This window comes from Nothoprocta perdicaria, unplaced genomic scaffold (genome assembly GCF_003342845.1).
Source record: "Nothoprocta perdicaria isolate Ctin4 unplaced genomic scaffold, notPer1 scaffold_74, whole genome shotgun sequence".
In the NCBI taxonomy this organism is placed as follows: domain Eukaryota; kingdom Metazoa; phylum Chordata; class Aves; order Tinamiformes; family Tinamidae; genus Nothoprocta; species Nothoprocta perdicaria.
Genome location: NW_020456021.1, coordinates 647469 through 673066, shown reverse-complemented (window position 1 = coordinate 673066; position 25598 = coordinate 647469). Strand labels below are relative to the sequence as shown.

General features: G+C 35.1%; 1 protein-coding gene across 1 annotated transcript in view; it reads right to left on the bottom strand.

Moving 5' to 3' along the window:
• The window catches only part of LOC112957592 (adhesion G protein-coupled receptor B3), a 247506-nt gene that overhangs the window by 13824 nt on the left and 208084 nt on the right, over window positions 1-25598 (bottom strand). The window contains exons 20-26 of the mRNA XM_026051260.1: window positions 23356-23422; window positions 21034-21119; window positions 17496-17594; window positions 17004-17175; window positions 11475-11570; window positions 10059-10098; window positions 7148-7791 (exon numbers count right to left, since the gene is read on the bottom strand). Of these exons, the coding sequence (XP_025907045.1) occupies window positions 7148-7791; window positions 10059-10098; window positions 11475-11570; window positions 17004-17175; window positions 17496-17594; window positions 21034-21119; window positions 23356-23422 (1204 nt within the window). The remainder of the gene's footprint in view (window positions 1-7147; window positions 7792-10058; window positions 10099-11474; window positions 11571-17003; window positions 17176-17495; window positions 17595-21033; window positions 21120-23355; window positions 23423-25598) is intronic.

Genomic DNA, 25598 nt, shown 5'->3' with positions numbered 1-25598 from the left:
ACAGCTCTCTCTGAAGCACTCCAAGCAGAGTCCTGCATCTGTGCTCTGAACTATCAGAAGCAGAGCCATGCCTGCAAACCACAGAAATTTCAGATGAGAGCAGCAAAAAGTGCTTTTAAAGGTTTAATAACACTGGCTCAGGAGGAAAGGATAAAAGACCAACACGGCTTGTTTAAACTTTGGCTCTGGAAGAAACAGACACATAAGTTGGTTCAGAAACCTTAGAAGGACATTAACAGTGATAAAGCTAGTATGAGAAAAATGTGGAAAATTTTAATTTTACAAAAATAAATGAAATTTCAGGGAAGGTGTCTTCCCTGAAAATAAATGAAGTCTACGTGACCACATAATGATCTGTTAAGGTAAAAGTGGGACCTCTTCATTCACTGCCATCCTGAAAGTGAAGTTGCACAATGCAGTGGAGAAATATATTGTAGAAATATATCTTCCATTGTGGGAGGAGATTACCTGAGAGGATTTTTTTTTCCATCTCTAATTTCTACCACTTTCTGACCTTGATTGATAAAATCCATATTAAAGTAGAAAATGCCTTCATGCCAGGACCACAGTGAAACTCTTTGAAAAGAGGTCTGCAGAGGTCTGCAGCAGTAATTTATTTAAAATCAATTTTACTTTGTCCTAATCATGTACAGCTTCTCTGTGTAATTCCAGAGCAACTTTAAACTCTGCTCACTGGGGTACAAAAATAGAACATYGAAGAATAATTTCTATACACCAGCATGCACTAATCTGCTGGCACCAGGAAAGAGCTAAATGACTAATAAAATCCCTCTCCATCTCTGTAAAACGAAAAATGCCTGGTTTTCTCCTTATTTGAGCCTGCATTACACCACTACCTGATTAATTACATGAGATACTCCTGAAGATATATTACATTGTGCAAAGTATAATTGAAACCAGAGATACCATATTATAGTGAGAGCTATAACCATGCTTCCATTAATATAAACCCTTATTATCAGCAGTTTATCATTCACTCAGAGATTAGATTTGACATACAAGATGTTAGCCTGGGGAGGACTTTTTCCCTGAATACAATTAAAGAAAAATCTCTTTTGGCCCTCAGAGATATAAAAGCAGAATGTGAATAGACAGTCTTGATTTAAAATGCCTTTTGTGTATATAACTGAAAAAAAAAATATAGTTTCAGAATAGAAGATTATGTTGACTATTATGCTGTAACATAAACTAGAGATAGAGCAGTAAATTGTCATGAAAAGGATTAGAAATTTATATGAGAATTTTAAGTTCTGAAAATCTGCTAGCAAATTTAGCACATCAACACATGTTATAACCATAACTTCTGAGTTTTCAATTCAAAGTTATTCGGGCAAATTATTCTGGGATAGGGCTCCTTTTTTTATGAAATACCCAGCATATGTATTTACTCAACAGACTAAAATCCTTTGTTTTGAGTTCCTGAAAGCTTCTGGGGAAACACAGTATTTAATACATTGAGAAGTAATAGAAAATATACTTCTTAGGGATCATATGTAGTTAAGGTAGCTATGTATAATATAAAGTTTGAAATGCATGCTATGCTCTAGAAATTCTAGTCAGCTAAATGCGGACTAGAATTTAAATTCTTCATATCTTCACTTATGAGAATTAGGTCTGCCTGATGCCACCTTTCCATCCCTGAATAGTTACCTAAGAACAATCTGCATCAGCTTCCTAAGCCAAAGAAGTCTTAGACCTACTCACTCAACCAAAAACAAGAGTGGGTTGTGATAGGGCTAGGCTTCATTTCACTGGGAGCCACAAAATTGGCAAGGAGAACTGTCTCTGCAGCCTATTGAAGAATGAAATGAGGAATGGCAGGGAGAGCAATCTGCGACATAGAAGGCCTGAAAATAAATGCAATCTGGAAACATAATAAAGAGGAAATTCCTGCAGTGCTTGTTTCTCTATTTTTATTCTTGCTCCTTTTTTTTTTTTTTTAACATCTCATATCATAAATCAAAAGGACTTCATGCTACATTTTGCTTTTTTTCTGCCTGATCCTCTGGTAGTTTATTGACAAGATTGACTGCTCTAACTATGCATTTTTTTCTTTCCTTTCCTGTTTTTTTATTTTTTATAAGACCTTACTTTTTTTTCCTTATGCTTTTATTTTGCTATTTATAATATTTTAATCTTAAGCCTCTTCTCCATTTCTGCTATCTTTCTTTTTTTTTTTTTGTCAGTTCTGTCTTTTTTTTTTGTCTCCTCTCTATCCATACTTCTTTTTCTTTCCATTTCATTGTCTTTTCTGCATCTCTGTATTTCCTCAGCTATAATATTATTTTTTTCCTGAAGTCCCACATCTGCTCTTTGGTTAAGATGTTCTGGAGATGATTTTCTTTGAATGTATTAGAGAATAAATAGAGAAAGGTATCTTGAGCATACAATCAACTTGTTCCTTCTAGGAGGTGTCTTTATCCACACAAAGATTTCGAAGCAGAAACTGGAATAGAACAATAAACAAGGGAAAGAGAAGATAAAAAAAAAAAAAAAAACAGTCCTTTTCATGGCATGCCATCCTAGAAGTCCTTTCATTCAACTTGGGAGTACTGAAAAAAATATATATATGTTTCTTCCCTCCTAAATCATCCTGTAACATTCTCTTGTATAAGATTCCTTCTTTTCTCTTGTTTCTCTTGTATAAGATTCCACATATAAACCCAATCTGCACATACTTTTACAGCAGCAGCTCTCCTTTTTTTTTTTTTCGTAAAAACTATTTCTTTTCCTTGTGTTTGCATGTACTTCCTTTAATAAAAGTTACAACTCTTTGTCTCCTTTCAACTTTTTTCCTTTCTTTTTCTTTGCAGTTTCCCATTTCTGCTCATGCTATATAAATGATTCTGTTGAAATGACCCGTCAATCCTGCTCCACAAAGGTTCTGATCCCAGGCTCCTCACATAGTGAGGCAGCAGGTGATCTACTCCCTTTTCTTTTTTTCTTTTTTTTTTTTTCGAACACCATAACGGGTAAAGAAGTGCTCAGCTTAGAAATAGGCTGCACAGATCAGTCTCTTCCTCTGCATTTAAGCCTCCTAACCCTTCTCTGAATCTAAGAGGCTAGGAATGCATTGCTTCTCTTTAAAGTAATTTTGCTTTAATGAGCACAGCACTCTGAGTGCAAGTTTTCAAAACAAAAACCATTCCAAAAGAGTATTCAGAGTGCCTCCTTCATTAAAACCCATACACTTTGAACTGAAGGAGCACTCCCCAAACCACTTTGATGCCAAGGCAGCAAAGCCAATTTGAACCCAAGCATGTGAGGGATGTGTAGAAGACTAAACAGATGTTCTATTACTCCTCCTAAGAAACTCAGTGATGTACTAATATGCTTGCCTGGGCCTATAATCATCTGAGCACTTTTGGGTACATAACAAATAAAATAAAAAATCACTGACTTGCACATTGGGAATATGTAGATCCTGAATTTTATAAATTTTTACTGGGGTCTACTTGTATGTAAATATTATGGCGTTCTCAGATGACTATCTTTCTGAAAGCTGAAAATCTTCCTTACATAGCAAAGCATTTGATTGCTCCCAATGAAGCATTTTTTTCCTGTGATAAAAAYAGGTAGATATAAAAACTAGAAGAAAGCTTGTGACACACTGCAGGATTCATTTGACTAAATTTAGGGCATCTGCATTTTTTATGTTTATGTCTGAACTACTCATCCTGGCTTCCTTTACGGGGCCAGTAGAGAGAGACCAGCATTGACATCATGTGATTTACTTCATCCTAAAACAGATGTCTAAAAGTGTAAAAGTGGCCTAAAAGTAACTATTTCTCTCCACTGACTATAAAACGGATCCTGAGGTGAAAAGTTCTTTTTCTTATCAGAAGGGCAGTGCCTACACTTAGACAGCTAACGGTAAGGAAGATGGAGCAGAACCACAAGTCAGGACATACCTTCCAGTACTAATATTATAGTTCTGTCCCAAACATTCATCTCCAATTATCATAATGAATAAAAAATCTAAATAAAAAAGAATGTGAAAAAGACCTGACATTTCAGCCTTCACTTTTAATCTGTCTCTGTATACACTTTTTAAATATTTGAATAGACCCATATTGTTCTAAGGGTTGATTATCTTTTTTTCCTGGAATGCACAAAATGCAGAAAATGATCTTTTTTYTGCAATTCAGAATTCTTTGAATAGTAATTCATATGTTCCTGCTGATTAGTTTCATAAAACACAATATTCCAGTATTTCAGCAGTGAGATGGAGTTGAACTTTAAAAGAAATCATTTTCTTTTATGAAGTGAAAAAACTTATGGCCTATATATTCCTAAGTGGCCCCTAATTCTGCTGGTTCAGTTTCATGAGCAAAAAGATTACTATCTACCACAAAATGCAAGGGACAAATAAGAACAATTAGTTGTACATATTATGTTTTATTGGGTGTTCAGTTGCAAACAGTTGTGCCTGCAGTATTTCTGTGGCTTGAAGTGTTTGAGAGTTTGTAATTATACCCTTGAAATCAGAAGCTGGCCTAGCTCTTAGCTTAAGATGGATCATATAACATCTGAAGCTACTCTGATAAAATGATATTTTCTCTAACCCTCTAACCACTATAAAAGCTATTCCCTTTATTATGTTCCTAATAATTCCTGACCTTAAATAAATAAATAAATAAACAGTGTCAGCAGAGGTTACAAATGGCCTAATTGCACTTCAGTTACATAAGAACTGATGATTACTCTATAATTGCAAGGTAAACAATAATAGTGGTATAGTAGTTCTGGAGAAAGCACCAGGAAATGTAGACTGGACACGACTCAGCTCCCTGCACCATGCAGAGGGCACTGCAATGCTCTCCTCGCCGATCTCAGGGAGCCCCCAGACCCCAGTGCAGTGACGGGGAGCTGCCTTTGCACAGAGGAGCTCCCTTGCTCCCAGTTCCAGGCAATAGCATTTGAAGGCTTTGACTCATCACTTCCCACCCATTGAGTGCCCAATACACATTCACGTTCCTCGTCTGGCTCACTCTGGATCTGCTAATGGATCYGTTCTTGTATGCCATGTTTCCCATGTGCCCATCTTCAATTCAATGCAGCATATCTTTATCAAAAGACGAAGTAACATTATACGATCAGGGTTGAGAACCGCAAAGGCAGAATCAAAACCCAAAACAGTTCCTTTCATTTTTGATCTGCTCTACTATCAGTTTTCTTCCTAACACATAGATTAGGTTGGATTCAATTAGGTTTAATAGCTTACTTATTTACAACCTCTTGGACTAAAAAACAACTTTCTAAATCTAATAGAACAACCTACATATTTTGCACTATAGTTTATTTATTTTATTGTATTTTTCACTATATATTTAGTAGTCTCCTCAGCATAAAAATGAAATGCAGAATCGTCATTTAGATCAGGTATCTATGCTACATSTTAGTGATGAAATAAAAATATGATACAAATACAGTGAAAAGACTTTAACTTTAGAGGAGCAATACAATATACTCATGGATTTTCAGGAACATTTTCCTAAGTGACCTCACAAATCACAACTCTGTGTGAGATAAAGACATTACTGTCCTATTTTTTCCAACTTCTCTATAACCTTCTGCTAGGTCTTCTAGGTTTCCTCTTCCACTAGTGGTAAGAAAGAGGCATCTCCAGAGTTTTCTCTGGAATGATATTCAATGCTCAGATGGAGTGGATGACTCTTGCTCTTGCAGGTATATCTATCTCCCCAGGGAACTGTGATCCTTCCTTAAATATTTCATTTACACCTCTAACCTTAAACCACCTGGATTTGAGTCTCCGTATCTCACTAAAAGTATCTGAAAGATGGTCTTGCAGACAGACAGAAGGGGATACTGCTGGAAGGTGTCTTGAAGTAATCAAGTTTTGTGTTTCATAAAAATGGAGAACTTTTGTCTACCACCTTAAGATCTATCGACAAAAACATTTGAGTTGAGGGCTGTAATTTTTTAACTGATGCAAAAGGGCTTAAAAAGAACCAGTCTTTCTGAGTGGACAATCACTTAAGCATTTTAGAAGCCCATTTGAAGACTTTCCCCAAGATTACACCCATTCACTTAAAATCACACACAAAAATTTGTCACTATTTTGCTATGTTCCATTTTTCAAATGATTTGTTTTCAGTTATAGCACAGACATGATGCAAAGGACAAGAGAAATATTTTACCACCAAAACTTTTAAAAGCATCTCTTCAAAAGATACACTAATTTCTGATCTTCTGTCCACATTCTCCAGTCAGTAGACACATAAAAGACCAACTCAATTTAAAAAAAATCATCCACAAGTATCATTTATGTCTACAAAGTATGGACTACAGTTCTGTGCCTGTGAATAAAAAAATCATGTAGCTCCTCTACTTCCCAACACTGATGCAGAGTAATAGTTAATGGATTCAAGTCTGTGTAYACAGTAGATTTGTTTTCAGCTCTAACTTTCTTCTGAGAAAGAGAGTACTATAAATGCTGGATTTCATAACATTTGAAAAGGTCTGATTCTTTAAGGGGACAATGTATGAAATCAGCTCTACCTCACTGGTGATTTTACAGAAGTAAAGACTCAGTAGGAATGACAGTATCTAACCCTTTGGTCTCAAGTAAGGACAGTAAGTAGCTTTTATATTTATAACATTTAAACCCCACAAGCATATTTTAGTAATGTCTTGCAATTTCTTCTACCTGTGCATTCAAACTAAATCAGTAAATGATGAACTACTGGATTGAATCATCCACTCTTTCCATGAGACACATTTTGTCAGCAATAAAATTACAATTGTTTTTGAATACTTGTGTAGGAGGAGTCAATGATTATCATTTGCATCTGGCAGGAATATTTTTTGTTCTCATGGTAGCACAGTATTTTCCAGTGTACTTTACCGTAGGTCATGAAATTCTGGCAGTTGAACCCCTAGAACTGTACAGTACAGTTTCATATTGAAAGGTTCTGAAAAATTATTCTTGTTTTCTAGGTACAAATCCTTCTGATACTAAGAGGAATACAAAGAGCAGTGTGTGATTCCAAACAATAATTTATGCTGATTTAAAACATTCATAGCAACTCGTGAACACAAGCCACTATTACCTTATCATATAATTAGAACAACACAGCATGTAATTTGTTTATATGTCACTGACCTCTAAAGAGCTCATTGATATTGTGGATCCAGTTTCACTTCTTGATAATCCTGCATTGTCATCCAGCTCTGAGGCAATGAAGTTTTTTACAGCTGTGCGGGGCTCAAATGGTAGATTCTGCATATGTTCTTGGGTGGGAAGGTGCTGGTCTAAATTGATATTAAATTGGTCCATTACAGAGGGATTCATATTGAATTCTGGATTAACTTTGTAGTGTAACAGCCTTTCATGAGGCAACGTATCCATGCCTATATTCATTTTGCTCTCATCTTTCAGTGATGGTTGGGTATTTACTGAGCCCCGAGGCATTACTATGTAGTCGCTTTCTATCATCCTTTCTTGAGGATGGACTATGTCCATATCTGCACCTCTCAAGTTATCATCAGTGCATAAATACACAGTCCTCCGTAGCTCACTGTTGTCTTTTTTCAAGCACTGATTGGCCAGTTCGCTCATACTCATAGGCATGTGGAGACCTGTGGGCTGCTGAATGATGACTTTGGAAATGATGTTTCCAGGCAATGTAGAATAGCTCATTCCTTCAGGGTTTGGTCCTTTTTCTTCCTCTTCATCATTTAGAGAAATTCTAGAAAGCGTTCCTGTTATCGTGGCTGCTCTGCAAGGTCCGATGTCTTTATGCAGAACTGTGGATCAAAGGAAAGAGCTCTCACAATGTGAATCTATGCCTCTTTAAACTAAGTCTTTTAGTTGTGGTCTTCTTTAACAGTGTTCCCTTTACCAATGCATTTTAACTTTTTTTTTTTTTTTCCCAATCCATTGGGTAACTTCTATTCTATAAATATTGCTTTTGAAAAGGGTTTTATTTCATCAGCATCTACCTACTGCATATAACTGATACAGATGTCCCATTAAGCCTCACTTCATTTACATAAATTAAAAGCAGTCCTTCAGTCATTCCTACTGCCTCACATAGATCTTACATGCCCTACAGCTTAAGCAAAGGCAAGCCACATGGAACTTGATTAAGAGTTAAAAAAAAAAAAAAAAAAAAAAACCAAACCCCACTATGGCATCTGTACTGCCATTATTAGCAACAAATAACGCCATGGAAAATGTCAAAACAGATTGTAAGGCAAAATCATTTTTTAAATTCACCCTAATGATCTACTGTAAGATTATAATTATGGACATGTGTTTCTGAGCTCCTATTTTTTTTTAACTGATTTATTTCACTGATTTTGTTCACTGATTTATTTTAATCTTTCCGTATGCAATTATTGACTAAATAGAAGAGACATATAACCAAATTGAGGAGGAATTCTACTGGTATCAGAAAGACATATTTTACCACATTCAGTAAGCTTATAAAAATAGAAACATGTCTCATAAAACAGTCATAAAGCACTTCTGATGTAGGTCTCCCTGGTCAAGACTGTAGCAACATCCAGCACTTTTTATTAGACTAAGCTCTACACGTAAAAATTATCAGTCTCTTCATCTAATACAAAACTTCCAGGGACACTGAAGGACACATTCAAGACCAAAGACTCTATTCAATTTTATTAAATATATATATAATAAGTCTATAACTCAAGATTTGTCATGGAATAAAAAGGCTACATAAGTATGAACAATTTTTTTTTTTAAATAACCTATTACTGGACATGCTCTAGTTAGATGCCAGGATTATCTTGTCCCAATTTAAAATAATAGGTTAATTTACAATGGTGCTATCTTGTGCAATGAGATTCAGCTCATGGGCTCAGACAGTAAGATGACTTGGAGTATCTCGAGTGCTACATTTAGATCCCCTTTTGTAGCCGGAGGGTCTTCATGACCCAGATCCTCCAAGACCTGTCAGTTCACTGAGATGTTCCACAGCAAACAGCTCATCAGGCAGCCCACTCTACTACATCATGCAATGCTCTCTCTGGTTTTTCAAACAGGAAAAAAATATATCTGTACGTAATGTTACAGAAGTGAAGGATTAGGGTATTTGCAGATACCCAACACTGTGAGTTAGCAAAAATTTACATGCCCTTCACATGCCCATCCCCTTCACGCATTGTTTCCAGTTACGCATGTTCTCTCGGTGACCTATTACTAAAACTTCCATTAAAGGGAAACAAGCTTATATTTTTAACTAGTAAAGCCCATTTGTAACAGTATTCAAAGTCCACCTCCTTAAGGATGTCCCTSACATGGCTATCTGAACTGTAGAGCAATGTTGACAGAGGTAAAAAAGGGAACTAAATGGACTAATATTGTACTAATGGACTAATATTTCTCTGTAATAGTTGGTTGCAGGCATGCATTTGCATTACTATATACTGCCTTTCTCCTTCCAACATAAACACATGTGGAAAAAAAAAAAAAAAGCTAAAATATACAGAACCAGTACCTTACTGCAAAAAAAGACAAAGCTGGCAATTTTTAAGGATATTTGGAAACTCAAACTTTACCTTAGTGAAATCATCCTCGTCTCCCCTTATAACCAGAAAAAAAGAGWCAGTATCATCTGGGTGTGTGATGGGGAACAGCTAAGACAGACTCACTCTTTCTCTGCCTCTCCTCATTGAAAATAGAAAGTCTAGACAGACTTACCTCTGCAGGAAAAAACAATATTTTGGGGGGATATCTCTTAGATCTAAAATCTCTCCAGTGTTTAAAAGACTATTTATTTTTCAATAAGTGCTTTACTTAAGCAAAACTGGCAGGGTAAACTTGTTAAAATGTGTATTTTTAAAATGCAGAGGGAGGCAAAGCTATAGAACGCTATAGAAAGCGTTCTATATAGARCACTATATAGAAAGCTATAGTTATAGAACATGAAATAAATGTGTTCATATTGTAGCATCAATTTAAAATTATAACTTTAAGTTGGGAGCAATTAGAGCCTGATATTTTTCTTCTCTTTTTTTTGACTAAATGACTGTCCCAATGTCCTTACCTGACCGACATGCAATGTCCACGTCCTTTTCAAAATCAGTCTGTAACAAGAAACAATGAAAAAGGACAGACATTATTAATTGAAAACTAAACCACAATGCCTTTTTGCCAGCTACGCTTCCAAAATGTCCTACTTACAGAGTCATAGTCTCTTAAAAGTGGTTCTTGTTGCTGAGAAGGTGAAGTATATTGTTTTACAACAGCAGAGCTTTACAAAGTTTCCTAAAGTATAACTGGGTGGTTTTCAAAGTATGCTGCCTGACCAGAAAAAATAAAATAAAATAGGTGGGAGTATATAATTTTAATAAAACGATACAGTGTATACTTATTATGTATACGGAAGAGTAACTTCTACAACTCATGGAAGGATCATCTTTAAGGAAGTTTTTCATAATAATTTTATAAACAGAAGTATGGAAAATAGTCTGAAATACAAATTACTGTGAATAAGTGTAATCCAATTAGTTCACTACGTCTGAAACTTTATTAATTTGTTATTCAGTGCAAATTTGTTATATAACATTYGCCAGTCCCTGATGCTAATGTAATCAGAGTAAACTTTGTACTCCTTGAAAACAGCTATTATGTATTCCAATGGGTAAAAAGGAATTGTCGGAAGTAAGAACGAATTTTAATGGTTGAGAACCCAAGGTCAATTTTCATAGTTAAAAAATGCTACTTAGTTTGGTATAGAACTCAAGTACTTTCTAGTTACATTTTTATTTCCATGAAAGGTTTATTATTTAAAACATACTTGCTAAAACTGACCTTGTTTTTGTCTGTGAAATCCATGCATTGGATTCTTGCACTATTTTTTTCAAGGGCATCTGCTCAAGGAKCTTTGCATTTTTAGGGTCTGATCTTGTCCCCATTATGATCAATGACAAACTGTCACTGAAAATGAAGGGATCAATATTTTGACTTAATGTATACCTGATTATATTAGTAAATCCAAATTGGTATAGCAGTCCTTTCACTATCTCCTTAGTTCAAGCTCATAAATAGATTCTCCTTCTAGAAGAATATCCAGCACTTTCTCCTTGTCTGAATTAATTTGAAGGAAATATTTTTGAAGTCTTCATGAAGAGAAGACTGTCAAATGCATCAGTACTTTTTACACCAATGGTATAAAAATTCATTATATATTATTAGATTATTTTTCCATATCTTTTGCAAGGATCTTTCATCATAAATAACTGAGGTGGAATATATACTAATTCACTGTGCCTCACTGAGTGATCACCAATAATTTAAACTTTCTAAGAGATTCAATCAAGGACACAATGACCTAAATAGATTTATGTTTTAAAATGCTGCTAGTGCTTCAGCTATGCATACTTGCCATGTACAGTACTGTAAGTTCTTTTCTTTTGGTTAGGAACACTAGATTCAGAGTCAAAGGGAAAAAAAAGCTAACCATTATTTGAGCATGTCCATTAGGAAAAGAACTTGAAGAATCTGCATTGATTGGATCTTGGCAGTTTCTTAGTCGACATCTGAATGCATCTTGAACCTGTGAAAACAATATCTTATACTGATTCTTGTGCAACATCACATACTAATGCTATTAAAGATTAAGTTAAACTGTAAGCAATATAACACATGGGTTTTCATGAGCATACTGAATAATCCAGCACCAGTAAACATAACTGTCTAACTGCCATTTCAYACATTTTCTCTATTTTGTAGTTGGTGCAAAGTCTGTCAATCAATCACAGAAGCCCCACAAAGTTAAATTTGTCAATGGACAGAATTAACCATCAAACAGGGATAACTTGGCACATGACCCAGATGACCAAATTTCTCTTAATGAAGTATTTGCCTGTCTTCTCACTCTGTTTGGCACAGGTCTAACAGCAGGCTTAACAAATGTACTAACCACTGCAAAACAAAACCTGTTTTCTGCTTGATAAAAGATTCTTGGAAGGCGCATAGTGCTCTCCTATGTATTCTTTAAAGTATAAGTGAGTTTGCAAGATATTACTGATTCCAGTCATAAGCTCTAACTCTGTATAGGGGATCTCTTGAATCTCTTATAGGAGTAAAACCCTATAAAACGGAGGAAACAACTTTAGGTATGGTTCAGAGAACCATACCAGAGTAAAAATGCAGTTCCTGTTTGCTGACAATGCAATGCAAATATATTTTGCTGAATTCTCACACGTTAGGGACAGCAAGGCAACTTTTGGAATAAAAGGGAATATTTTTACCAGTATTTTAACAGTATACAAGAAAAATCCTATTGTACTGATGGATACTTTTGTAAGCAGCAAAAAAAAGGATAATTCATTAATTGAAGCTGAACATAAGGTTCCCCCTCTGAATAGACCATATTCTACTTGCAAGCTCCTTCAGAGTCTTCACAAAGGGAAAATAAAATGAAGCAAAAGTATTTTTTTTTATAATTAGGAAGCATTATTTTAAAGTGCACAACCCTTTAGTGAGTCTTGACAAGTGACTGCTGTAGGTGAAAGAAGACTAATATAGAATAGAAATAAGAATGAAGCTTTCAGCATTTTCTGTACTGGGTGTTAGGATACTCTTAAATATGCACACTTCTTACAACATTTTCTAAATGTGAGCAACATATTATTTGAATCTGTCAATAAAGTCAAATAGAGCCATGCCCATAATATTGACATATGCTGCAACCTCTAGGCATCCTCACACACATCACAAATAAAAAGCTGAGCTGCCTAAATACTTGCTTGTTTTCTAAAGCCAGCTATTCAATATTGTTGCTTGAATATGTAAAGCCAGGGTTATCTTTATCTTACTTTGAAGCATAATCTTGTTCCTCCCTCCTAWCATCAAGTTACAAGATTTCTGTAGAGGCAGGCAGAGCAGGGGAGGCAGATGTGATGAACGTGCGGATACCAAGGAAGTGGTTTCCTTAGCAACCGTAACCAACTCAAAGCTTTTATAACTATGCTGCTCCCTACTTGTGTTTTTGCTTTTTTTCTCCTGCAATACAGAAATGCGGGCTTTGGATGCCAACGATGCATTTAATCCAAATGCACTCCAGCCAACAGAGCACAGCCAAGGGAGAAAATGCATGCAGGTTCCTCCCAGAAGCTGCAGAACCGGAGTTGCTCAGTACGATTCAAATTAGCTTCAGACAATCTTGTGTTCAGGCAGGTCAGGCAAAATGTTTTGCTCTGATGGTTAAGAAGTCAGAGCACTAGCTTTTGCTCTCAATCTCTGCTCTGTGACTTACAATGCACATTCTTCCAATGCCCAATTAAGTGTTTAAACAGCAAGAAGGAGAAAAAAAAAAAAAAGTCAACTCTCCAGGATAGGAAAGCAACACAAAGCAATAATACCTAACTCTTTGCATTTTTCTTACCTAATTTCTGAAGTTGTTCAGATGAAATATATAATTGGGTTTGTTTTAGAAGATAGGAAATAGAGTTATTCAAAGATTTGTCTTTCCCAAACACCTTAAACTGGTTCTGGGAGGCAGAACTGGACACAGTGCATCACATCTCTTTCAGTTTTATTTCTTAGTTAGCAAACCTCCATGATTCCCTAATGAAGCCCTTCTCATGTAACATTATTGATGCAGCATATTTGTACTTCTGAACTTCCAGAAGTCCAAAATATTTCTGCTATTGTATGTTTATGTCAATAACTTCAGGGGAGACAAAAAGGTTTCATAAATAACTGTAGAAGTCTTTCTCTCTTGGTAGATTAAGAATAATAAGGGCATAGTAAAGCAGGGCTGTCCTCTTTGTTTGAATTTTATTGTGATATATACCACCCCACATTTTTTTTCTGACAGCCAGAATTATTGTTTTGCCCATGCTGGCATGCTATAAATACTAGATCAATCCTATAGGCTATAACTGAAATAGCTTTGTAGTTGTCATCAAGTATGATAAATATGTTGGCAGRTTTTCACTGATATGTACTGGCAGAACAAAACACTTCTGCAGACAACAGAAAGTAGCAGATGATTCCTTCAACTGAGGAGGTATCAAGTGCAGTGCAAGGACTTTATTGCACACTGTGCGAGATGGCCACTGTCTAGGCTTATATTGGAGACTGACCTACCAGTTTCTACAGCTAGACTAAGGAGCCAATTTGAAACATGCCTTATTGGATTTAAGTCTCCTTCTGAATATTAAATTGTTGCAGACAGCAATTATGTCTTTGCTGCTGCAAACTGGTCTACATAACACATTTTTGAATTTTTTTTTCAAGTGTATCAACATTTACTTCTCTGCTGTACTTGAAGAACTCTTATTTTCCCATGGAAAAACAAAAACAAACAAAAATACTCTTAATCATCTTAATCCTCAAAATGTTTTGCCTGTCTGTAATTTAGATCTGGAGAATAAAAGAATGTGAAATGTCAACTAGAGTTCAAACAGAAGTATGGTTATGCTTCTGTGTCTTTTACCACCTTCACTGTCATCATCTTGACTGAGCTAATCTTCTCATTAGTGACTAATTTGTCACAGTACCTTTACTTCCGTCCAACTTTTCATGCCTGAAGGAAAAAAAAAMCCTCCCCTTTACGATAAGGGACAATCAGATGGTACTTCAGTGCTTTTGGAGCTTCACTGGGAAATTTTCTTATGATGTCATTTCTAAAACACTTTGTGGATATTCTTATTAGCTGTATTAACAGATGTCTTTCTTTTAGAATTTCATTGTCAGTACCAGGTCCATAATTGTCAAGATTGACTTAATGGAACAACTCTTTTAAGTAGTTAACCAAAGTGATGGTTCTTTGCTGGCAAATGAGATCTGTATGAGATTTGCCAAAGAAGCAGTGAACAAAGTAAACCATAGCTAGCTACTGCTTTGCACACACAAAAACAATGAAGTTTCTAAATTCCTGTACTGACATATAAAAATATGTTTTGTGTAATGCTTGCATGAGAATTACTGAGTTAAAAGTGATCCGAGACAAATTAGAAAACTGAGTCAAGTTATAGAACAACCTAATTCCACCTTCTTCACTAGAGTCCTACCTGTAAGGGGAGCAAGAGCAATGAAATGCTCAATAATATCAAAGTATCAACAGAAGAAGAAAAGTGCTTTCATCAGACTTGTTATTAAGCTGGGCACCTGTCTTCGGTTCAATGCTTGGGGCGTTGTGGGAAGATACATCAATCTTATTTTAAGCCACCAAAATGTTATTTTTCCATTTCTCCAAAATAAACATTAATTTACTGGATCAGGCTTTGATTTCTTATTTTTTTATCTTTATACATCATTATGTTATCTTTAGAATTTCATACGGATTTTGGTCTTTTTTTTCTTACCAAATCAGATATTTTGATTACCAGGCACATGGTGCAAGCTTTCTGTATAGTTCACAGACAATGCTGTTTATAATGCTTTGTATTTTGAAGGTTTCACATGCAATCTTGAGCTAGAAATCCATATATTTTTAAATAAATATGGATCCTCGTATGTGACAGTTAGCATACTCTTTCCCACATAACTAGTATATCCCAATGGATGTACTGTTACTGAAGAAATGAAATATAAATGATTGCAGTGTCTTACTATTTTACTAAGAGAATATGTAAAATGGTGGACTTCAATTCTAGAATAAGAATACCCTCTCTTAAAAATATATATCATTTGGGAAGGAAAATGATAGAAAAATAACGGGATACATAAAATAGATTTGCCTTAACTTGCACCTCTTTCTCTACACATCTTTTTATCCTAAATAACCAAATACAAACAAAGAAACAAACAAAAAGTGAATATCCTGAATAAAGTGGGATGGGTCAGCACAACAACAAAAAAATCATTCTTGCATGATTTCTTCAAGAATTCATAAATTTTCTCTCTAAAAATTGAAACCTTTAATCCTTTGCTAGAATAATATAATCCAAACATTGTGAAGGATAATTATACAAAATTCATACAGGGTGGTGCACCACTAGAAGACTGAAATAAATTGTGTCACTTGTGTCACTTATACCCTTTTTTCTTTTTTTCTTTTTTTTTTTTTTTTTTTTTTTNTTTTTTTTTTTTTTTTGGTGATCTTCAATATATGAAGACTATGAGTGGTGGAAAGGAAAACCACCATGCGAGATTCCTCACTTTCTCAGTAATTGCCAATAAACCTCTTTCGAAACTTCTTCCCAATTTTTCAGTCCTGAAAGATAGACATGAGTTCTGTAATGGGTATACTAGTGGAACATGTTACTCTTGGGCTCTTTCTGCTCATTTTTGATAGAGGTTCTCACTTGTACAGTTATTACAGCAAAGCTGTTGTGTGAAATGAAACTCATTTCAACAAAAATGTTAGATCAGTTAGTAGATTAGCTACATTACAGATGCCTTCCTGGAGTCAGGCTAAAGAGCACTTAATGTGATAGCTTTGTCATCGGATTTGAGTGGTGGTGAATTCGGCAGTAGGAGGCTTAGAGTTGTGAAGGGCAGGATAGTGACTCCAGCTTTTCCAAGCTGTTTTCAAAGCTAACATCTGTCTTTATCCTCCTTTTCCCTGTAGCTTAAGTATATTAGGAACTGAGTGTTGCAGAATTGAAAGGATGGCTCAACCCTATCTACAAGCCACATGTTTTGTTGTGTTTCCTCTTTCAGAAACAGTACAAGCAGAATCATTCTGTATTTGAATCAGTGTTTCAGAAAAATATATAGCTTTTGTTCTTCAAAAAAGGGGCTTTCATGTTAGCATTTCCCTGCACTCATGATACTGGGAAAGCCTAACACCTGAAAAGCTGAACTTGGGCTTGATTAAAGAAGTTGACCTCTGATTAAGTTTTATACAGAAAGTGACATTCTGCATCTGGAATTAATTGATCTTCCCCTTTGTTCCTCTTCATATCTCATCATAAAATACTTTTCTCCTTCTATAAAATATATTTCTGCAGAGCAAGCTGTATATAACATCAAACAGCAGTTGAGAGATTAGCAGGAACAAAGGCCTTTAGAAAACTGGGAAGCCATTCCTCACCTCCCTTCGAAGAATACAATGGACCATGACAATAACAAAGCCTTGTAATGAATCAAATACTGCAAAAAGAATCTGAAATAATATTGATCTTTTGTCTGTCATGGCCAGAACTGCAGACATCCAAGTCAGGGCCAGAAGTGGCAATACCACACAGGAACTCCAAAGAGATGCCCTATTGAAAGAAGAGAAAAATGGCATTGTAAAATTGCAGACAAACCATTAAAAGCTTACTATTAAAATAAAACATACTTAAGATGGCACTTTATCAAGTTAACTTCAATATCACAAACAAGTATATAACTGTGCTACTTTATGTTCTAAAGAATATCCTGTATTCAGTTAATAAACACATTTGCTTTTTTTAACAAAGTATTTAAATGTGCTCAGCACTAAATACAATGTTAGCAAACACAGTTGTCATCATCAAACTATTGTCTCACATGCACTGTATATAAGATTTGTAACAAGAAGATGTAAATGATCAGGACTAACATGGCATTACTGGCGGTGGTGGCTGACAAAGCTGTTGTTGAAACTACTCCACACTTGGCACATTTGAGCGTCAAACCGCTATGAGGCTCACTCATCTGACTGCAAACAAACAGAACACCCACAAAAAGAACAAAATATTGAATTGTCACCAAAAAACGTTGCTACTGAAATTTAGCTTTTAAATATGACGTCATGCAGAAAAAGTAAGTAGACTTATTCAAGATGAATGCTCTAGACTGTTGCAAAACTGTACTTTGTACTTTACATTATTGTTAGCTTTAAATGTTAATGCTATGGGGCTTTATTTCATGCAGACTCTATTTCCTCTATTTAAGTCAAAAAAGGCCCCAAATGTCCAGCGATCAAAACTGCTAAATACACTGAGGTAAACATAAGCACGTGCTAGGATAGACACACAGAGTGAAATCCCTCTATTCAGACCACCAAAAAGACTATTGTATCCAAACTGACTTGCTTGAGAAAGGGTAAAGGACATAAACAGGAGAGGTATGAAGTAGGTATAATTATAGAGCATTATCAGGGAAAGGAACTTATGAAATGCATCAAATCAATATGGACAACCTGCATAATCAGATTTGTACTAGTGATGTGAATGACCCACTAACATCTGAAGTGATATTATTCATGCCATACAAAGGTCTGAATACAGGGCTTGAAATGCATGGAATCTGATGAAATAAATATCAATTGGTACTTAAAAAAAGGGTGACCTGTGTCGCCTTTTAATAAAACACAGTACACAAGCATTAAGCTCAACCCATTTTGTACAGAGAATTGTACCTCAGCACCTGTCAGAAGAGCTATAAGGCAAAACCTGGAATTTAAATTCTCTTTTCAGTATATCACACATTCAATTTCCTGAGTTGACAAAGCAAAGATCTCTGCTATTTCATATCTTTCTGCCATGAGAACCAGAAATAACCATAGATCACTGAGACATGCGATTATAAAACAGGGAAGATTCTTTACCTATTTCCAGGTGCAAAGCAGTACACATGGTGAAGAAAGGTAACACTTCCACTTTTTTTTTTTTCCCCAGTTATTTCACCAGACTGAATTCCTTCTTATTGCCAACCTCAACATTCACATGTTTTTAAACATACCACCCCAAACAAGCTTTGAACTCCAGTGATTTCCATTTTTGGTAAAGCAAATGATGACTCTTGGTACAAACAAAAGTGCTTAGCCATGACCTGATGTAAGTTTGATAGCGGGATGTGAAAAGAAGTCAGTGAAACCACACCAGCTTATACACACCAGCTAAAAATCTATTCTAAAGAATGAACCTTAAAATACCTTGGGTATACTCAAACCAGACTTGGGAAAATACTTTCCATTCTTGACAGGCAATGCTTTAATATTATCACACTGGCTTTTCTGTAGCTCTATGGATCTGTTCTCTACGTGGGAAATAACAATAGTACCTGCTGTGTTTGTAAAATCAAATATATTCCTACTGGCTGGACATATATTTCTGTTACTCTTAAGCCAGAAAGACTCACTGAGATCTGTCAAGATGACATATCCTATTCTTTCTTGATTTGTTGATWCACCACATACTTATACTTATTTAGGCAGAAATAGCTGGTGTTAGCAAATTTTGCCCCATTTGCTGCTTTGATTCTACATGAATAATTTCTATAATTGAATTCTGAATGAACTTTTGACCGATGTAACTCCAGTCTTCACCAGAAAGAATAAACTGGCCTTTCTGAACATGGCTGGCAAGAGATATTTGAGAAATGAGCAACAACACCCTTTCTGATGGAGACAAAACACTGCACAAATTCCCATGCCCCAAAGAATGACTCATGACTTTTTGCCAAGTAGTAGCAAGCAATGCTGTTGCCAAGCCACCTTCACATACTATTACAGAAGTTAGATTGTTTCTTGATTCTTGATAGGAAGAACCTATACGCTTCTATAACAGTGCTGGATTGCTTCTGACAGCATAATTTACAGTTCTTCAGCCTTTTACTTTAAAATAAAATACTCCTTTATTAAGTTGCACACTTTTAGAAAGTAAGTTATTTGGTTCATCAGGAAAGCATGCTATAAGCAAATAGATTTCTCTAGCATACAACTGAGTAGCTGAAAAAAAGTCATACAGTTAGATGTAAGTTCTGACATCCTTAGAAAACGTTTGAAGYCAAACCTGTGGCTGGTCCAACTCCTGAAATCACTGGAATTAGAGTAGATATTAATGGGATCTGCTGATTGCTAAAAGTTAGAGCTCGTAAAATAATTACAATAGTTTTATATTGCTCTATTTTTTTCAGAATTATTACACAGTTAATAAGGTTGATGGAGCAATGTAGACAAAGGTAAGTTTAAGAAATTAATAATTCCTAATGAAAAAGGAGAAAAAGGGAAAAAAATCACAATGAAAACTTTTTATTTTTGTCAGAAAGAGAGGGGAAAGAACAGAAAGTCAGAAGTATTTAAGTGAATTAAAATCAAATGCAAATCACTAGCCAAAATATTTATCATGAGCTTGCTCATCTAACCAAGGAACTGAATTTTTCAGGAATGGTACTGTTATCAGAATGATAAAATAATTCAAAMTGAAGCTTTAATAAGTTTACCAGCAGCAGTAATCTACAGTAATATGAAAGTATCACTACTATCATTGCTAGAATGCAGATACTGGTGCTGTTAAGTACAAACTGGCACAGAAGACACAATACTTGAAGATGTAGCTGTAAAAATATATACTGTAGTTTAATATTATGCAAAGTTTTGAGATATTTCCTATGCATTAAACAAGTCATGATGCACACATGAAATATTTTTCTCCAATAGTGAGTGAATCTATTTTGCTATTACAGTGTTTCTGTTCCACTGAAGAACATAGTTTTTGAAAAGAACTCTATTATAATCCTTTCCTTCTCATGATAAAACACTGAATTTAAATGAAACTGCAAACAAATAATGACAGAAAAGATATTTATAATTTTTGTCTTTTAGAACAATTTGTTTAACTTTCAATTTTCATCACACTAATTTTAAAGATACCTCTGTGTATATATCATTCTAGGAACACAAGAAAATTCTTCACAAAGCTGGAGTGCCAGAATAGCATAAACCTCACTAAGGCTGTATCACTGGAAAATGTTAGATACCACAGTAATTAAAGCTCACAGTAAAGGGAAAAAAAAAAAAAAAAAGATTCCTTCTGTACATACATTTCATAAAATTATTGTCTGAATTGCAATAATTTAAATGTGCGATGCTGTAGCAAAACCTTTGACCAGATTTGTTCAATCCTCATTCTAACTCACTTAATACTGTTGTACTTGTGTTTTATTATGTTTAGTCTGTTTAGTTGCATTGCCTCAGAGTAATGCAACTGCAACTTTTGGATGAATGGAATCTGTTAGACACGCTGTTACACTTATATTTTTATAAGTGTGTGTTCAAAGCACAATCAAATGCATTTTGGTGAATATCTGTAATTGAAAATTGGTGATACAATCACAATCTTCATATGCTTTAAAATAACCCAATTGTTGCTTACCCCGCTCTGTGTTTGAGCTTTTTATCTAGGATTCCGTCTCTGGAAACAAGTTTATTAAAGACCAAAATGCCAATCACCATGTTGACCTGTCAAACAGAAAACATATAGTTGAGCTTTTAGTGTCTGAAAAAAAAGGTATTTTATTCTGATATATTCAGAAATTGATTTTTTATTTATTTATGAATATTTATTCAGAAACTTCCTTTTCCATACTTTCAGTATGTCTCATGTTACCAGAGTATTTCATCAGAGATAATTTGGCACAATTCCCAAACACAATAAAGTGCATATTTTAAATGGCTCTCTCACATACATTGCAACATCTTATTTTTGAATCTTGAATTCTATCTGGTAGCAAGGTATATGTATACTTGCCTGCGAGCAATGAACTTGATACAGCTTTAGTATTCCCCCAGTTTTAATTGCAGTCATACAACCTACGCCAGGACACAGCACACTGAGTTTGAATTATGTGCAGATGGTAGATATAGTTGGTAGATCTAGCACACAAGTGACCTAAACATGCTACTTTCTAGGCAYTTAATGCATAACTAAGTGTTCTCATTTAAGAAAAAAACAGATTGGCTTTTCCATATCCCTCTGTGTCTCAGACTTGTCTCTATCTTTCACCAAAATGCCAGGCATGAGCCTTGTTTGACTGCAGTTCCCTTTTACTTAGAAGACCAAATGAATGGCTGGGGTAGGTTTGTTTAGCTCCATTAAAGAAAATGACTTTGAGATCACACACATCCTTTGAAGACYGAACCTAAAAAACAAATTCAGTATTTCAGCAGTCAGACTTTGGCACTCAGTGGATACACTAATTGCATTTAATGGACAACTTGATGAATGCTATGTATTATCAAACTAACCTCTATGCACCTAAATCTGCATGAGCCTACAGAGAGGCAATACCAAAGTCTGAATACATTAAAAATGCTTAGTTGTAGGTTTTTTGGTTTTTTTTTTTGGAGGAAAGGGGGAGAAGGAAGTACATAGTCCTTTTTTCTTTTAAACAGATTTTATAAAGACCTGTTCCAAAATACCTAATTGTTGCCAATCTCTCTTCCTGGCTCTTTTTCATTCCTTCTTATCATCACTTCATTTCAGCATTTACATTTTTCAGCAGCTGTTAAATAATTCTTTTGCTGCATACACTTAGCCTTAAGTGGTTGCATAGAACAGCTCCTTCCACAGCTACTCACTAACGGGAGGGCAAACTGTGGCTGGGAGCTCGAACACCTCTGAATAAAGCTTGCCAATTACACAGGGAACATACAGTTCTGCGTGGAAATTACGACTGGCCTTTTGTAAACATCCTTGGCTTCTCTACCATGACAGGGACTGTGAGCTGCACAAAAGGATGCTGGCTTGCCTCCAGGCAATGCTGAGACATACTCCATGGGAGTASTAAACATCAATATCAGGAGAATCTTTCTAGCAGAATGGCTATATCTTTGATGGCTACTACGACTTTTGCTTTTGCAAGGGGAAATCAGAAACAACTGGTGGTGATAGAGGTATCCTGGTACAAAAAAAGCCCCAAATCCTGTAATCTTTTCAGAAGTCAGCAAAAAGCTCAGAACAAATTGTTATACAAAGACCATACAAGCTGCAGAGTGCACAACTGACAGCCAGTGGCACACGCAGAGTGCAATTCATCTTATCCTCAGATGGACATCTGAAAGAGTTCTGCTGATTTGGGCTCTTAAACTATGTTTTTACTTCACTGAAATACATCTGTGATATCTTGTTTAGATGCAGAACCCGACATTGCAGATGTATCTACAGCTAGGCATACTGAACCCCACATCTTAATGCATTTCCATAACTGAGTAACATCTCTCAGATACCACGACCTTTTTTTTTCTTTCTTTCTTTCTTTCTTTCTTTTTTTTTTCCCCCTGCAAAAGCAGTAGGCACAGAGCCCTTGCTCCCTTTGCTGGCACAGCAATACGCTGCCAGGCACCACTGAATCGAGCCTGCCATGAGCTTCACCAGGCGCTGACAGCTGCGTAGATATTGCTGATAATAACTCATTGAAGCCTGTAACAAGTTTGCTGTGTAACCAAGCAGCACTTTATTCCTTCACAGCTTATCGTGTAAACATGGAGAGATACAAAACTGATGTAAAAGATGTGATACAGTTAATTGAATCAAAAAACTGAAAGTATGTTAAACAACACTAAGCTCAATATTTATAGCAAAATTTAGTGCTGTTCTATAGCTAAGTCTTCTTGATTCAAATAGCATATAGCATATAGCATATTTGCAAATAGCATCACTTTGTATGAAAATATTAAAAATGCTATTAATGTTTACCAAGACAACAGCAGCTGCGGGTCCAACGAAAGCATAAAGGAGTCCTCCTTCAAGAGACAGCCAACAGCTGGAAAGAACATTAGAGAAAAACTAACACAAATTAAAAATAAGCATAACATATTGCCAAGAAAACATTGATATTTACTATAGTATGAGATTCTCCTGATGTATATTCAGTCCAACATATAAAGATACACAGGCACAAAAGAGAGAATTAAATTATTTTGATATGATGATATTTACACAGTTGAAAACTGGTTTCACTGAGCCCAATTATTAATGTTTCAAAAAATTTAATGCAAATTATACCTATCCTGAAATGTCTAGAACTTATAATAAGCATAGCATATGTTTTGAAATCTTACTGTTCAGTTTACTGAACAAGATTTGATGTACAGACATCTAGAAATATTTCTAGCTTATAATATCTGAAAATTCTATGCTTAAAACAATAAAAGGTCAAGTATCTATAATGTAGAATTTAAACAAAGAAAAATACAGAATTCTATAAATCTATACTTAGTAATTACTTTTAGGAAGAGGTCTTATAGATGCTTCTCCCTTTATAGAAAAATCATGTATGATCTAACTTCTCTGTATTCTCTGAAATATTTGGCAAACAATTTAAATATATTCTTAAAGTATCTGAAAAGKATATTTTCTAGTGACTTACTAATCTTGCATACTTTGTCATACYACACTAGGACTTTACAGAAAACCACCAGCTTCCAAGCACTTACAGAATCAAATGCTAAATATTTGATACATCATGATGTACAGCTTTCCATATTTGCACATATTCAGGGCCTGTACACACTAAAGTAAATGCAGCTGTGCTCTTTTCCTAGTGATTATGCATTCAAAGAATTGCATATTTACTGGAATACACCATCATACATACATATAATAAAATTCAAGAATATGCATTCAGATAATTTACTTTGATGTCTCATCAAAAAACACATCAGAAACATACTTTTTACATACTTTTTTATTATTATTATTTCCCAGTGCTCTTCCTGTTACTTTTGAACATCAAGTAAGTTAAACACAAATACATCATAATGTTAATGGTCTGTTAGGACTGGTATTTTAACTGCAAAAAAAATAAGTGTTTCCCATGGCAATGAAGCCATGCAAAATCTGCCAACTGTACCCAGCTACACAAGAACACTAAATTCCAAAATAATAAATTGATGCAAATAATTTATATCTGTTTCACTATAAAAAAGGTAATATTTGTCATGCTATTCTACATTGTATCTCAAAAACCATTACAGAAGTAATGCTCAATTTATTTTTGTAATGTCAAAGAAAAATGTTTTCAAAAGTTTCTACAATTTTTGTTCCTATTTTTCCAACAACTAAGTTGGAAAAAAAGTTGGTAAAAAATACCACTGTGCTTAACTAAAACATATAACTAAAATGTTCATGTCTATTAGCAGATAGACACAACAGTCCATAAAAATTGTTTACATACTATGTTTAAAATGGAATTTGAGGTACCTGTGCTGAAAAAGAAGTCATAAAAGCTTTTTTAATAGAAACAAATAAGTTTTCATTACAAAAATCTGTAAGAACCTCTATCATGCCCTCAAGCAAACWGCTGATAAAATGACTTTTGTTTGTGAATAAAGCTGGGAAAAAATTGTAAAGACTGCCTTTTTTCACTTTACACAGTTCAAGTTTTCAACAGTCTCAATTTCCAGCAGTCTAGGAGGTGATTAGCACAATATACTCAATATCTCTGAATAATATAAGAATATAACAACTCTGAATTGCACTGGTTCCCAATATTTTTTGGTTGAGGACTTTCTGAAGAAGAATTCTCAGGGACCTGAGTATACTATCAGAGAACTGCTGACAGATTTTTGATCATTTTTTCTTCTCTTCTTCTTTGCTCTAATAGCTTTTCCTTTTCAGTGCTTTATAGTTGTTTTTGTTTTGTTCTCCTGTTCCGTGCTCTTTCTCCCTATTCCCCACATAGCAGAAAGCCATATAARTTGGTTAGTGTTAAGAGCCACTGCTGGTTTTATGGGACCAAGTTACACAGTCATAAAATTCTGCTGAATGATGAAGTATCTGTAGATTTGCTTGTGTGTGTCGTACATCTGGAGTAGTTGGATGCTCTCTGAGAGAGGGATGCCTCCTTTCTGGACAACATGTCTATGATGATATTTTACTTTTTGCTCATTTCATGAATTCCTACAACTTTACTGTACTGCTCATTAATAGAATAGAAT